Consider the following 16,710-nt stretch of genomic DNA (forward strand, 5'->3'; position numbering starts at 1 on the left):
ATATAGTGGGCGGTCCGTCCATTGGCTACATCGCTTTTCGACTCCAGCTCTCGCCGAGTGCGTTTACATGCACAAAATAAACGGATATCTATCAAAAATCATCTTAAAAAGAAACCCGTTTTCACGTGTTTACATGCATAGTAATAAACCGGCTACGCAGAAACCGCGTTTACACGGAGTTTTGAGACTTGCCGGGTTTCTCGCGTGCAGTGACGTCATCGTCGATAGTCTGTTTAGTGATTAAAAATCCAGGGGGGAAACGGTCAGAAGCTGTATTTTATCTCTTGTCATGTCCGCAGTACCTGCATATATGCAACAATAGTTCTTCATTTTGACGTTTCTACATCAACTGCATGATTCGAGAGCGGACTTTTACACGTTATTTTACTATTACTTCCATTTGGGACTTTTACTACTGCGCTTTCAGACATGCGCACATATAAACAAAACTGAGAGAAAACCTGTAAAGGCGTTTACATGCAGCACGAAATCGGAGTATTGGGCAAAAAACTACCTCTCCCGAGTGGGTTTTACTTAAGCCGTTTATGACCGTTCCCCGATAAAAGAAAACCGTTTTACGCGTTTACATGACCTTACATATATCAGCTTATTATAAGCATAATCGGCATAAGACTGTGCATGTAAACGCGCTCACTGTCAGGTGAAGGTCACATTGGCTCTTGCGGTGCATTGTAATTATAAACAGTTGACTAAAATGTCACTTGTTCATTGGTTTACGCGTTTTTGTGCTTGGACACTGGATGCACAAGCAAATGTTGCAAGTGCAGATGATGCACGCATGTTTACACTGGCCGCGTTTCTGAAGTCGCGGCTCTCTGTCTTATTTAATGTAGCGTACGTTACTACGAGTGTGAGCAACGGGAGATGGTGAGAAAGCTGCGCATCCACACATTTTAGATGTTAATGGCCCCTAAACAATACACACCTGTCCTTCCGCGCAAGCATCTTAATTTCTTCCAAAACGTGGTGGGGGCATGTACCAACTGTCCCAACCACAAATTACAGTGTTTTACGTTTATGAGTAGCTCTGTACAAAGTTAAAGAGCCCTGACAGTTTAAACTCAAGCGTGAATATAGCCATAGGAATTCAGAATGTACAACTATCCCGCCTATCTAATGTTTTCATTGGTCGGCGGATCCACGCGCAGCCGTGAAGCACTGGGGCATGTTCAAGCTCAAAACGGTGCTACGGTTTCCGGGTTGAACGACACGTTTCCTGGAAACGGTGTGCAACAGGGTTTGAGATCCGTTTTCTCTTGTTTTGTGGGCGTGTCAAGAATGTCGGCCCAATCAGCAGCAACCACGCGGTATTAAAGAGACAGCTCGCACAATGGATCTAAGTAAAGTCGTTTCCGCTGCAGCTCGGTATAGGCAACAATTGAAGATATTAGAAGAGATGTATTTTGCAGTATTCAACACGTATTTATACCGATTTCATCAGGCTCCGAAAATCCTTCAAAAAGAACACAAAGAACGGCCTTCTCAGCTGCCAGTCAACTCTTGCCTCATCACAACAGGGTGTTCAACCGCACCACCGTTTCCGTTTAAAAAACGTTTTGTCAGGGCTGAACGCAGCCATGGAGTCATTTCGAAACTCAACAAATAAATGAAACTTTATTTCACTGATATCTGTTTTGACAGTAGGCGATAAGAGAAACAAAGGAAAAATTAAAGATCGCGTATCACAGGCAGTTTCTGCCAATCTCATATTACGCTTGAGTGCATATACAGTAGTATTGCATACGTCATCTGCAGTAGTATTTAGTTCGAGAACCCAGCACGTTTAACAGTGTAAAGAAGTCAGACTGCATGACATGATGCTCGATCTTTAACCATTTGTTAACCATTTTTTTTACGAAGCAGGCAGAGACTGCACGCAGAGGACACCTGCTGGTCCAACACGTAAATGCAATTAGGAGATTTACGGTTTTTCTAGAATATCTCAAATCACTTTTATTGTCATTGGCCTATCACCCTGACAGCACACGTGCAGTGCGTTGTGAGAGTCTTGAGTGAGTGCTTTAGAAGGTGCAGAATACTTTTTTACATAAGAAATAACACACATTATTCGGAATACAATAGGCCTACTCTGTGCAAAAGTCTATAGTTTGGAGCCAATGGAGCCATTTATGCATATATTTTGTTGCAGTGTGTCAGTAGGAAATATTAGATCACATTTTCAAACATTTCTTTTGCCATTATTTATACTAATCCTGTGAGATTTTTGTATGCACGCAATGAGTCTGACAACTGGCATGCAACCTAGACAACAGTAATAAAGGATAAGTACAATGTTTGGCCCCAAACAACAAAAAAAGTAAAGACAAAGCTTAATAAACTATGCCACTTTGAGGTTCAAAGGTAAAAAAATTAGCCAGCAAAAATGTACCGTAAACGCAGCTACTCAAGATTTGTAGAAAGATAGATTTCACATATATGACTGTTTAAAGTATCTGAAGGCTCTAGTTCTGATGAAGACAGGACTGTATATTCAGCTGTGAAAACAGACGTATCTAAATACTGTATCTGAAAGATAGTAGCCTACTGTCATCAAATGGCTTGTTCACTCCTCAAAGAAGTACTCGACTTTACATCTTTGTCGTTTACATTTGAACAATGCAAGGTCGTTACAATAACATGATATTTAAATGTTGTGAATTATACTGAAAATGTGTCATTAATGTGCCATTAAATTTTTTGTGATAAACTTCATGTTTTGTGCATAAAAACACGCTACAAGTGTTTCTTAGGCAACATTTTATTTCACCAATAAATTGTTACTTCTGTGTTAGATTGTAAAGCATCATGCTATGTAATTTAATAAACATTAGCATTTGCCACTGTGACAAACATGCTCGGCATAAACTGATGTTTGAATGTTAAAAGATGTGTTAACTATAGATGTAAAAAAACAATCCTGCTTAGGTCTCCAAAAAGCTGTGCTCCTATAGCTCAGCTGCACTGCATTGTGGGATGGATCACAATGTAATTCATGTCAATGTTATATTGCATACGTGTAATTTTGTAAAGATAGAAACTGACAAACATATTTGAAACTGTATTAAAAAAACTGAAACGTGGATTTCATCTGTAATTTCAGTAGCAGGAAAACTTTGTTTGTATATATGTCAAAGTATTGTTACAAATTTGTTATTTCTTTTGCAATTAATGAAGCCATACAAAGCTCTAGACTCACATATTTGTCATGTCTAACATCATGTATCTATATCAGATAGATTAAAACTCAGTAACACAACAAACACAAGTATTGATCCAGTCTTTTTGTTATGCCGCTAATAAAGCCATTCAGATTGTGGTATTTCTAAAAAAAAAAGAAACAAAAACTGTATTATAGTAACTGTGTGGATATTTGTGAAGTATAATGTTAGATATATACATGCCTTAATATAAATATATGACAAAATATAAGCTGTATATAAAAAAGCAGTAATTATTTATATTTACAATAACTAGAAATCATGTATGATTCATGAGCAAAATATTCACATACCTCCTTGTGATACTTGAAGGTTGCTCACCATGGTATCCGAACAGATCTTATGTTGCTTAAAAAGACAATGATTAGCTTACATTAGTAAATCTACTATAGCTGATGGAAACAATTCAAATCAGGGTATGTAAAAGATACCTTTTATCCAATGTTCCGTTGTTAAACCTTGCCACAAAAATAAGCACAATCAATTCAACCAAACATGCACAAAAATATATTTTTGTTATCATTTCATACTGTACTTGCCTGATGTAATTTTCATGACTACTGTTAGTCCAAACAGCTCTTCCTTCAGACATTCTGCAATAATAGGATGACAGATCTTTTAATGAGACCAAAAACAAAACGCACACAGTCAGAACCTAAATCTACCTGCGTCGTCTCTTGTATATGATGACTCCAGCGCAAAGCAGGAGAAAAACAATGATGGGTACTATGACAGACGGCCCAAGAACCTTCCCTCCAACACCTTGAATTCCTGATGATAATATATTCACTGATCACAGATCATCAAACAGTAAAAAGTGCCACAATACTTGTTTCAGAATATGACAAAAAAACAGTATCTTGACAAAGTCTTGAAACCTTTTCTATGGCTAAACTTACTTTGAATATTCAGTTTAGAACTATTAACCACCGTTCTACCCCCCCAAACTCTGCACTGCAGTTGACTTGATCTTCCTCTTCGTATCCGGTTGGGATGAAGGTCACGGTCGAGACTGTTTCCCAAACTCCTTCACCCATGCTCTGATGTTTAACCGTTTCTCGGGCAGTTGGGACGCTCCAGGTGATGCTGGGGGAGTGAGAGGGGCACGTGTGTTTGACGGAGCATTAGATGGTGACGTGTGTCCCGGGCTCAATGTCGTCAGGGATAAGTGACATCACAGGTTTATCTGGAAGGGCTTTTTTGATTTCACAAGAGACACAAAAACTGCTCAGCGCAAATATCTTCACACATTTGTAAACAAAAAGTGACACTGCTCAAAAAAGTGCCATAATCAAAAACATTGTTGTGAATATATTTGTACCTTGCATTGCAATGAACACACAGCTGTGGTTAAAAAGGTATTCCTTCTGTTCCGTTTGTGCTCGGAAACAGAACGGTCCGTTGTCATGGTTCTGCACGTTATCAATCTCGACCGTACAGTCCTGATCAACTGGGTTTCCAAGGAGTTTTGTGCGGCCTTTGAAGTTGTCCAAGACGTCTCTCTGTCCGGTGTGGAACATGTAACGTTTCGTCGAACGAACGATCCAACGACCCCAAACACGCACAGCAAGTTCCTCAGGCATCTTAAAACTGCAGGGTATCACCACACAGGAACGAGGTAACGCAGTGAGCCTGGGAACCACGTTGGCTTCATACACGCGATCAGCTAAAAATATACAAAATATACACCATCAATATTACTACGCATTTGGAAAAAGGATTTCAGTATTTACACCAGTGGTTCTCCATCAAGTTTACAGTATATAAAGAGTTTGGTTCCAAAAATAACTCAGTTTTAAAAAAAATTCTAAAATCATGTTTTTTTATTGTGCATTCCAACTAACATCAATCAAACTACAGTTGGTTTGTTCTGATTTAAGTCATAATATCTAAAAAAAAACATAATAAAAACATGATAAAAAACATGATTTTTTAAAAATAAAATAAAAATGGAGTTCTCATTTTGGAACCAAACTCTTCATATGTAAATATCCGATAAAGCTCAGGGAAATATAAAGAAAACAAATACATAAAACATACTGTCCTTGATTTCTGGATCCACAAGTCTGGTTTCATAGTCTGAAAAAATAAGCAAAAGAAAACAATATGAGTTTTGAGACATGGAAAAACTACAGACCATGATTTCATGTTATCAAATGACTTACATTGTACATGTAAATCAACAGACGCTTGGACGTTCTTTCCAGAAAATTCCGCTGTGCATATCAATTTCTTCCCGCGGTCTTTCTTTTCGGCCAAAAAGGTTACGGTGGAAGAGGTGGCTGAATTGAACTCTGTAAGTTTTTTATTCCCGTTTGAGACCTGCATGTTCTTATAGTTCCATGAGATGCTTGGAGGATCCTTTAGACAGGAATGGTTGATGGTACACGTGAAGTCCTTTGGAACACCCTCTACGACATCTGCACGGTTAGGCTCAATGATTATATAGTTATAGATACCTGAAATTAAAAGAGGATTGGAGACTTACAAATAACATAATGTTAAACAAGATCAGATTTTGCTGTACAGTCTAAAGAAATAGTACACCTCACAAAAAGAAACAGAATTAGACAAAACTGAACAGCATCTATGAAATAAGTACACATGTTCTTCATGCATTAACTCACATGCTGATTGTTTGTTCTTTGTAGCTCTTGTTGTTATGCCTCCATAATGTGTTACAGTACACTCAATGTCTGAGCTCTCAGCTTTCACAACTCCTGTGCGTGTCAGAGTGATTTTCCAAAGACCATCTTCAATTAGTACATCTAATTGGTCATTAGTTATTTGATCAGATCCTTCTATACCCTTCAGAGTGATGTTTGGTTTGCTGTATGGACAGCTGTGATAGGTGATACATGCCGCTGTCATGTCGTCCCCGGTCCTTTCGCCTCCATAAAGTTTAATGGTGGGCGGCTTTGGATCTGCTACATGGGTGGAAATGTTAGAATGAGATATTAATTTTGAAGGACCATTATGTTTTTAACTACACCTTTATGTCAAATTCCTTAATTTTCAAATATATTCATTGGAGTGAAATGGAGTAATAAGATACCACTATCATTGAAGAATTCATGAAATCTCGGTTTAGAAACAAAAAAGTGTTTACATACTGTCCACATGAATCGTGGAGGTGACGTCAAAAAACCTGTAGGTGCCTCTTCCAACATTTTCTGGGTCAATCCACGCGTATAATTTCTCTCTATGGTGGGACTGATCAAGTCTTTCAATGAGAAGACTGCAACTCCAATTTGTCGGGTCACCATATAAAGAAGTTTTTTCTCTGAACTTGTCAATGATGTAGGAAGGATACCAGGGATCATAAACTAAAGGGTAGCCTTTAGAGACCCACTGATACCACACAACTCTTTCTGGATTAGTGGGTGGGTTGGATAAGTAGTAGAAAGAACATGGTATGACTAGACAGGACCCTTTGAGACCATGAATTTCCTTTGGCATTCTCACTTGCCATCCCAAAGTCTCATATAGGAGAACACCTGTGGAACAAAGCAGAAGAAATCTTTATTGCTGCAATTTCACAAAAATGATTAAACATGAAAAATCTTTGATTATAGACGGTTTCATCTTAACAAACGTTACTTCGCATACGCACTTTTGTGACCCCGACTGAACTTCAGGTACACATTCACAAAAAATAGAGTGCCTGTACATTATTTCTGACAACAATCAAATGAAACCGAGAAGAAACGTTACTTGGCTAAATTGTCTCTCCAATATTTTGAATTTAGACAACCTCAACCGCTAGATGTCAATGTACCACACGGTTTCTTTAAATGCGACCGAACTACAGGACCCATTCAACAAATTGTCTATTTAATCAAATGAACATACAACAAAATTCAACAAATCATTTATTCAATACAATTATTATACAGTAAAATAATAATACAAATTAATATTAACATCAATTAAATAAAATATAGTTATATTATTAGACACTAGCCAAACACAAACTGGAAGTTAACTGGGGGTCCGATGAAACGGTCCATAGACAAGCAACATTAGAAAGCAAAGGTTAAAACACAATGTTAAAATTGCTAATAACAATAGTGTGACTGTATTGTATTTGTAAATAATATTTTATTAAATATACTAGCTGCCACACCAGAAAAAGATGATTATGTTTACTGTCTCATTATGGAAATTTGAAGGCCAATGACATGAATGACATAGAGAAGAAAGTGCACACAGTACCTTGGAAAAGTAAACAAAGTAACAAATTCATAGCTTCTGCTCAAAATGATGCTCTTGTATCCATAAAAAAAGAAAAGGTTCATGTTAATAACATTGATAAACATTTACAGGGAATACAGTGTACATCACTCAACCTTCACTATTGTGATAATCATAAATAAGTGTTGCGCAATTTCACACTTTTTACAGTTTATCTGTGGCACCACAAACTGCTATGCATCTGAGATCTAGCAAGAAATGTGTTAATATTTACATAAAAACTATAATTATATTTATTTTTTAATGTCATGTATTTTATGTTTTATTTCATGCAATCTGTAGAGGGCAGTAGGACTTCAGGTTGTTTAAAACAGCCGATACTGAAGGCAAAAAAAATGAAATCGTATATTTTTAAGAAATATACTATTCTTAAGATCAAAGGCCAAACTAAGTCATTTCAGTGCTTCCTCAGGACTTCGACATGCATGCAGTTTCTCAAAATGTACAAATAAGTCCAATATAAAAAGAAAAAAAACAGAATTGCTGTGGCCAGGAGGCTACACTTATAGTCAAAAGTGCAAGTGACCTACAAAAAAAAAATATGAAAACATAACGTACCTTATTCCTTTATTTTCACCTTATCAGTCCAGTTCTTTGCACAAGCAAACTGAGAACAGGCAAATTAATACTGCAAAAGTGAGCAAACAACCTTCAACAAATAAGGTTTAAATATTATAGTATTTTTTTAAAATACTTAATTTGTTTCTTGGTTATTGTTACGCCTACTGAAATGTAAAAATAAGACCCTCATCTTGACAAGTTTGAGCTGGTGAATTCCCCACCTACATCTGTTGTTGCCTTCCAAAAAGCTAGCGATAAGAAATTCGCTGACACTAGATAGTTACCCAAAAATAAACATTCTGTCATTTAATCCCTTTCATTTCTTCAAAACCTGTATTTGACTATTTCTTCTAAGAATATTTATTTTGAGAAACAACACAATATGACTTAATATATCATTTAGTTCTCAGGAACACACACTGGTTTTGCAGCAATACTTCATTTGTAGAGCCAAAGACAGATCCAGATTGCACACAAAGTTACAGCAAGTCCAGCACAATACTGCACAGTACAGTATTTTTTTTTTTTTTTTACTTTTCTAAAACAAATTATATTTTGTTTTGATAGTCCACTTGAGACATTTTACTGACGATAAGTAACTTTAGAACAGTACATGTCAACTAACTGTTATTAGAGTATTAGTAGACTGAGGTTAAGCTGGGTTGGATATAGGGTTAGAAGAAAAAGTGGACAAGTTAGCAGATATCAGACAGTATAACAATTATTTATTCAAGTATCAAAGTGACTTATAATTTGTAAAAAGTGGACTGTTAAAAACATGTTACCACATTTTCAGAAACTGACTAGGTTCAGATGCGCAATACTTCTCTGGAGTGACCCAAATATCACAATAAAAGAAAGGAAAGTGTGATGCCATGAGTTTTAATGAACAGACTTTAAATGTTTGATTCTTGAACTAATTAACACGAACATTCAATACAGAAATACAAAAACCCTATGCTTTCAAAATATTTCAAAAGATTACTGTTCAAAATATTAAATAGATATAATTAAGAAGTATTTATTGATGATGCAGTGAAGTACAGAATATAAAAAAGACCAAGAAACACAAATGTTGATGCAGTATGTGGATGAAATTTTTTTATAGTGCTGTATGTCATCCAATACAATATCACATAGCCACATATGGTACTGTAAGTAATATGGTCGGTTATAAGCATATACTTTGACATCAATAATGATAACAGTTTTAACCTTCTTACTGTAAGCTATTGAACTGTCTACGGGCTTCAGAAAATCCACCAGGTCCTGCACAATATTTACTGTACATTTTCAGCATCTTATGCATGTTTGATGTTGATCTTTCCACGCTAAGGACAACAGACAGACTCATACACAACTATTACAATCACATTCAGTGATGCTCAAAAATTCAACATGATACATTAAGGCAGTCTGGTTTAAAGGGAGTCTTTAGCCAAGAATCTTTCACAGACATTTTGAAGAATGTTTGTAACCGAACAATGGTGGTACCCATTGACTATCACTGGTTTTGTGTCCGTACAATAGAAGTGAATAAGTACCGCCGCTGTTCGGTTACCAACATTCTTCAAAATATCATCTTTTTTGTTGTGAAATGACAAGAGGATGAGTAAATGCAGAATGTTCATTTTTAATGTTTTCAATGTTCAAGTTTAACACACACACACATGACAAAAGGGCTATTTACAACATGACTGTATGAATAATTTTTCACAAAATTTTGAAAGCTACAGACAGCAAAATGTGAAATTATATTCTGAAGGTTTTAAAAAGCATGGTCAAAATTAACAATAAAGATGCAATGCCATGCCACATCTTTAACACTCTGGTCTGTTTGCTTGCCGTATTATGCTAAAATAAAAACGAAAATGTGTCTACACAGTAAAAAGAGAGAGACAAAACATCAAACACATAATAAAAATCAATACAACTAAAGCAGATATTTGATGATTCGAAGAGAAGAGCTTGTTAACATTGTTAAATATTTAGCAAATTGCTAAACGAAACCTATTGTACTATTAGAGAATCTTGTTGGGTTTCAGTAGTCCTACCTTAACCCTTTCATGCATCAAGGTCACTATACAGTGGTCAGCTACAGTAACTCCTCAAACAAAAACAAAACTTATACTGCACTGTACGTGCAGAGGACATATAAAAAAAAAAAAAAAAAAAAAACAAAAAAAAAAAAAAAATTAAAAAATAAAAAAAAAAAAAAAAAAAAAAGACAAAAAAAAATTTTTTTTGAATGAGGTTGTCATAAATTCATGGATGAAAGGGTCAAAAGAGTATGGAGCACATGCAATGTTTGCAAAGTGATATTTTCATCAAGCATTTCCGTATATGTTGAGATCTGCCGTGTTGGTGTAGTCATCGTCATAATCATAACCCTTAAAAACACAATTTTAGAAAAAATGACAGAAGTCATTACTTATGAGACATTAAAAGTATAAAACTAAGTATGACCTTATATAACCCAATGAGAACAGTACGTTAAATAAAATGATATAATAGAGATTCATACTCACAGAAATGGATTTGGGCTGACTGAGGTGAATAATGAAGACGTACATTTAAGAAGAAATAGGCCACATTAGTAATGTCATTGTGGTTAAAGGGCTTGCATCTTACATGTGCATAAAAATACTATACCTCTTTGGTGATGGCATTCGAGGTTTGTTTCCTGTTTTGTTGGACCTATGAACAAAAATGTTCAATTGTGGTAATGTACTTATATTGGTGGCTTTTACATTACATTGGAACTATTAATATGACATCATCTAAAGTAAGTCTCAAAGCTTATTCATAACAGAAGACATTCACCTGTTGTCCAAATTCCTGTCAGTTTGATCCCCATGGCCTCTCCTAATAAACATTACAAAAACAGATGACATTGTTGACTTTGGCAAAATAGTTATATAGCTGTTATTGGGATACACACAGTAATGGATGGATAAGATGTTAATTCAGAATTTAATCTTCGAGTGAACCACTCGTTTAATGATATTCTATACAGTTGTGTAGCATCTTTTACCTATAATACACATCCTATTTTGGAGTTTATAAAACGTGATGGGTAAAATATAACAGATGCATGTTTTGTGCATACCTTGAAAATCTACCCCAAATAGACCTCCTAAATTAAAAAGAAGAACAGAAAAAAAATGTAAATGAGAGGCATCTGTTTTCACATTTAATACAGTCATATCTTCATTTCCACATTTAATGTGGTACCACCCTCAACTGCACTGATAAGCATCAATTGAAACAGAAATAATAGAAATAGACAAATGCATATGTGAATATGCAGCAGACACAATTTTTAATTTCCTCTTTTCAAATGAGACCAAAGTCGAGTAAATACCACACAACAGCTTCTGATATTTTCACTTGTTTTAATGTTAATGATAAAACAGTCTTTGCTGCGATACAAGTGGTTTTTTTCCAGATTTCACACAAAATCTAACAAACAATGACACCAGAAATACAAAAGCATTTAAATTATGAATTTCCGATTACAGAAAATCCTATCTTAGTGAAAGAGTTTTATTCATTTCAGGACTATACCATACAAACACATGTACAAAAATGTAACTGGAATCCAAACGATGTTATAGATACAGGACATCTCCATGAAAAAATCTTGTCCTACAGGCCATTGTTGAGTACTTGACTCTGATGTCTTCCATCTGACCCGCTGTCGTTTCCACCCGAACGGAATCTGGTGATTAAACACAATTACAGAAAGTCACCAATTTAAGTAAATAGGTGGTTTGTGCATTCGAGACTAATAGAGTCTAATAAATAATATAAAAATAGCAATGTTAACACAACTAATTTGAAAATATATTTTACCTCCGAGACATTCTTGATAGACGACTCAACATGCTGAAAAACAAGAATTTATCTGAAGTAAATCACATTTAACTTTCTAATTAAGTAGAGAATTGTTAGATATTGAAAAGAGACCTGGGGCTTGTGGTTACGCAGGATGCATGTGTGCACTAGACGGCATCATGCCTAAAATAAAGTTTATTAAAAGAAAATAAACTCATTGCTCACCCATTGTCATTTCTGGACTGGAGATCTTCAATGCGCTCCCTGGAAAAGAACGACATTTTAAAGACTTTGAACTTTGTCCTCATCGCAATGGAACATTTTCTTTGGTGTGTTGAAATTGATCCAGAACTCACTTGTATCTCTTGACCAGGAAGAAACACACTCCTCCAACGAGAAGAGCAGCTCCAAGCGCACAGATGGATGGAATCAGGATGTGGTTGAAAGTTGCTTGTTCTGTTAAAATCATAAAAATGCAATCGTATCTCTTTCATTTGAACGAATCTTTAAATACAGAATAAACATCTTTCAGAATCCTGCAAGGGGTGTATAAACATATACCTTTCACAAAGACGGGACGTCTAGCTTCATATCCCTTGCTCAGACCATGGTATTGGACTGTGCATGTAATATCGGTGTGATCGTCCGCAGCGGTTGGTGTGAAGATCAGAATCGACTCCACTTCCCAGTTCCCATGACCAATATCCTTATAGGTCACCATCTAATATCCACGGTGGCTCCAGGTGAGAGAGGGCTGATGGGATGTGCAGGTGTGTCTAACAGAGCATTTGAAGACCGCAGGTTGACCCTCCTGAACAGACTGCTCTGAATGCAGCTCTGGTGGTGCGGCTTCCTCTATACATATGTTGTGAATAAAAAATGCACATTTCACATAGAAAATCCAGTGTACTATACACATAAAAATACGATATAAGACATATTATATATACATGTTGTTATAAGCTATGTTTAAGAGCAACACTTACCGATCATTTTAAGTGTTACACAGTTTTTCACAAAGGAAAATTTGTCTGTAACAGATGTGTCCAATTCAACTCTAAAACAAAACGGGCCGTTATCGTGGTTTCTGACATCATCGATCTCCAAAGAGCAGTTTAAATCACCCAGCCGACCAACCAATTTTGTGCGCTCTTTGAAATTGTCTGCAATCTCTTTTTTATCCTCATGATAGATTAAGTATTTCCCATCGTTCTCATTGTGCCAAATACCACTCTGACGAGAAGACGGCTGTACAGCTCCCGGGTATTTGAATGAACACGGCAACACAACACAAGATCGAACCAAAGCCTTCACTTCAGACTCTACTTGCACCTTCCAAACATCAGCAAACACCAAAACACAAAAACCTGGGGAAAACAAAAGAAAAATGTGATGGATCACATGAATAATGTAAGATGTTAAATGAAATTCATGCTACAAGAAGTCATAATGCACAGTCATACCCAGAAGCCAGTAGATCAAAACTGCTGTGTTTGACCCCATCATGCTGGACTGACAAGACTGAGGGAGCAATTCATCAAAGAATTCAGAAATGACTTGAAGCATATTAAATAATCATGAAAATTGTATTGTTTGAGTCTAGACTTGAGTCTGCAACTGACGTAAAGACAAAAAAGTGTGATGTTTTGGAGATCTCGTAATAAACATATCGTAATAAATCAGTGGATTTTACAGAAGGCACTGGCAGAGAAAGCATACAGTAACACAAGAATATGAACCCAAATTTATGAATAAAAAAAATCTTGTCATCAAATTTTTCAGAAATGGCAGTATTTGAAGTTATAGCTTTTTGCTATTTGTAATATGCAGCGAGGACACTGAATTTAAATTAAACCAAGAATTATCAGAAGTTAAATGCTCTCTCAGGAATAAAAGCATCTGCTAAAGAAACAAATAAATACATGTAAATAAATTCTCCAAACTTAGTCGAGAACTTACCGTGTTTTAAGAGTGAAAGTGAGAGACCTTTACTGACTGAATCAACCTGAGTGATGCTCTTAAATCAACATGCGTTTCAGCAAACATTTTTCCAGGAAGTATACATTTTACACATTCAGAACTTCAGAAAAAATATCAGACCTCTAATTTCAGTTCTCATTTTTCTGCATCCCCCGAGGATGCTGTGCTAAAGAGCATAAGAGAAACATTTCACCTACTGTAAAAGTCAATTGCTTCTTCACTAATTCATTATTTTTAGGAGATGATTTGTGAACCTTTTCGAAAATACCAGTAAATCAGCACTGGATATGTTCTGGTATGACTTCATCTAAAATTACCAGTATATTAGATTTTTATATTTTTAGTGTCACTGCGTTTTTATCCCTAAATTGAGCTCAGTTTGACTGATGTGTCTCAAATGTCAAATAAAACTGAACAACTCTACAAAGCAAAACACAACTGACACAAAGGAGTGCATATAAATGCTTTCAATAAAAACTTTGCTCACGTCATCGTGCATATGAGATAATGCTGCACTGTTCAGTTTACTTCTCTTTCTCATCTATATTGAAAAACTATGTGCTTCACACTAACTATATACTTAGAACTGACTGGTTAAGACCGGTTCTGTGAACATCAAGCAACATGATAGCCTGCACAGTAAAATAAAAAAGTCCACTTACGTGTAGTCTAAGCATTGTGTGTAAGGGTCAACTTTGTTTTAAGGTGTGAGGAAGAACACTATGTTGTGCCTAATATTAAAAGTTCTTATTAAAGATCCAACCCGGTATCACACAATAGAAGGAGATGTTGTCTTCTTGTTCTCAGTCATTCTGTTCTGTATTCAATAGACTGAAATCTGGTGATAACTTATATTTAAGTTGATTCTCAGTCTCAGTTGAATCATTTGCTTGATGTCCTAAATTTGATCACTGATTAAATAATGATCTATTGTGCTTCACAATCCTATTATTTTTTACTTGGTGTTTGTAATCTAGTCAATAACCAAACACCAATCTCAACTCAACTCAACTTTATGCATATAGCGCTTTTTAAAAGCAAAGCAGCTGTACTGTACATGAGACATATTGACTATTGTGTAAGACACTACCCGCTGGTCCAATGACGGTATCCAGAGGCGTGGCGAAGGCTTCACACGTGTTCTTGTCTTCCATTGTTTAGGGAAACAGTATTTGCATGAAAGCACATTTCACTTAATTACCTTAATTTTATCTGACTCCAATTTAATAATATCTCGACTTCTCATTTAGTTTACATTTAACTTTTATCATTAATAATTGTGAAATTTGGACGGATGTCTGATTCCTCTGTTTTATTCTAAATTACACTCCTTCATCCGATTCTCAATGTCGCTTAGAGTCTCGCGTCGGCCTTTATACGCGGATCTCACGGTCACAAACTCGCCAGTCTTGGTCACTGCCAGAGGTTTCTATGACTGGTAATGCTCAGATGGCCGTCTCCAACCAGCACCTCCTGAAACATTATTTGATCTAGTCCCCTTAGACTATTGACAACTTAATTAAAGTAATGATTATTTCCAACCAGAGGTCATGACCACTCCATAGAGATAAATAGACCAATCTTACTTCCTCTGACGGTAGCTTTATATAATCATGCCATAGTTTCCTATGTACACTTAGTAAGAATAATATTACAATAACCAGAGGTTTGAGACTTGCCCTATTTAGATTGGTCAGACAACCTATGTGCTGTTCTAAACGGAAACGATAGCCCCTACGGTCTAATTACACTTAAACTAATGCCAAGTAGTTAGCCGGAGCTCTAGAATCTCATGTGGCGTGCCCAACGCTCCACCTAATACAGGATTCTAGTCCGTCACTAACCTGAACGTAGATTTGCGGTAACAAAGGATATAGCGTGATCTAATAAAGTTTATAAACTCAGAACAATACAGAATGAATTCAAACATAACAATTTATTAGCCAGGTAAGCATAATTCAAAATCCAATTCAAGGTTCAATTCAATAATCAATGGCAATCAATATAATTCAATAACAAATAATAGAAAATCATAAGAAATAAAGCAAAGAGAAGTTCAATGTTGCATACCTGGCAAGAGACGACACACAGGGATTTGTGCGGGAGATCTGGCTACAGATTCCCTGATATTTTTTGGCTTACTAATCTATAGAAAGCAACTAATAAACAACTAATTCGTTTCAGCCGTGCAATATACTCCTTAATCTTTAAACGCAGAGAGCAACTGTGTCTAGCGTTTCCGAGAAGTGGAGTTAAAATTTTCAATGGTAATGTCAAGATCTTCAACGTTATTTCTCTGCTAGAGATTGAGACAATTCAGCAGATTATCGAGAAACGCATCTTGGTAGTTGATTGTTCTACCATATTTGTAACAATGATTTATTGCATCCGGTGAGGCCAGTGAAGCAAACATAATACCAGATAATGATCCGAAATGTCTTCACTCTGCTGAAGGATTTTAACGTCGTCCACATTTATACCGTAAGACAGTATTAAATCTAAAGTATGATTACGAAGGTGAGTGGGTCCTGACACATGTTGACTAATGCCCATGGAGTTAAGAGTGTCTTTGAAAGCCATTCCTAAGGCATCTGTAACGTTATCTACGTGGATGTTAAAGTCACCAACGACAAGTAGTCTATCTGCGGCCAGTACTAGTTCTGATAAGAACCCACCAAATTCTTTAATAAAATCTGTGTGGTGCCCTGGAGGCCTATATACAATAGCTAATAAATTTAAAATAGGTTTTATCCTTAGTATTAGGTGTTGAAACATGAAGTACAATGACTTCAAAAGAATTGTATTTAGAGTTCGACTTCTGGGAAATGCTAAGAGAAGT

At 36.0% G+C, this 16,710-nt stretch overlaps 2 protein-coding genes across 3 annotated transcripts; both read right to left on the minus strand.

The window, feature by feature from the left end:
• Nucleotides 1-2,448: 2,448 nt before the first annotated feature.
• On the minus strand, nucleotides 2,449-8,146 carry LOC130564516 (myelin-associated glycoprotein-like). Of its 2 annotated transcripts, XM_057350608.1 has the most exons (12): nucleotides 8,052-8,140; nucleotides 7,455-7,507; nucleotides 6,353-6,736; nucleotides 5,867-6,166; nucleotides 5,405-5,698; nucleotides 5,280-5,318; nucleotides 4,561-4,905; nucleotides 4,139-4,434; nucleotides 3,905-4,010; nucleotides 3,671-3,832; nucleotides 3,533-3,587; nucleotides 2,449-3,343 (listed from the first exon to the last, which is right to left on the minus strand). In XM_057350608.1, the coding sequence occupies exons 2-8, from the start codon at nucleotides 7,483-7,485 to the stop codon at nucleotides 4,364-4,366; spliced, it is 1,464 nt and encodes a 487-aa protein (XP_057206591.1). In that variant the 5' UTR covers nucleotides 7,486-7,507; nucleotides 8,052-8,140; the 3' UTR covers nucleotides 2,449-3,343; nucleotides 3,533-3,587; nucleotides 3,671-3,832; nucleotides 3,905-4,010; nucleotides 4,139-4,363. The 2 variants fall into 2 exon arrangements, with proteins under 2 accessions (XP_057206591.1, XP_057206592.1); XM_057350609.1 differs by lacking the exon at nucleotides 7,455-7,507 and having other exon boundaries at nucleotides 8,052-8,146.
• A 2,151-nt stretch (nucleotides 8,147-10,297) lies between these two features.
• Nucleotides 10,298-13,924, minus strand: LOC130565010 (sialic acid-binding Ig-like lectin 14). The gene is given in 13 exon segments (XM_057351517.1): nucleotides 10,298-10,444; nucleotides 10,583-10,601; nucleotides 10,707-10,751; nucleotides 10,878-10,919; nucleotides 11,164-11,190; nucleotides 11,728-11,775; nucleotides 11,910-11,942; nucleotides 12,117-12,155; nucleotides 12,248-12,347; nucleotides 12,453-12,746; nucleotides 12,878-13,258; nucleotides 13,355-13,412; nucleotides 13,851-13,924. Coding segments are annotated over 12 exon segments (1,134 nt in total). The 5' UTR covers nucleotides 13,398-13,412; nucleotides 13,851-13,924; the 3' UTR covers nucleotides 10,298-10,381.
• Nucleotides 13,925-16,710: the final 2,786 nt, after the last annotated feature.

Source organism: Triplophysa rosa, linkage group LG14 (genome assembly GCF_024868665.1).
Source record: "Triplophysa rosa linkage group LG14, Trosa_1v2, whole genome shotgun sequence".
Taxonomy (NCBI): domain Eukaryota; kingdom Metazoa; phylum Chordata; class Actinopteri; order Cypriniformes; family Nemacheilidae; genus Triplophysa; species Triplophysa rosa.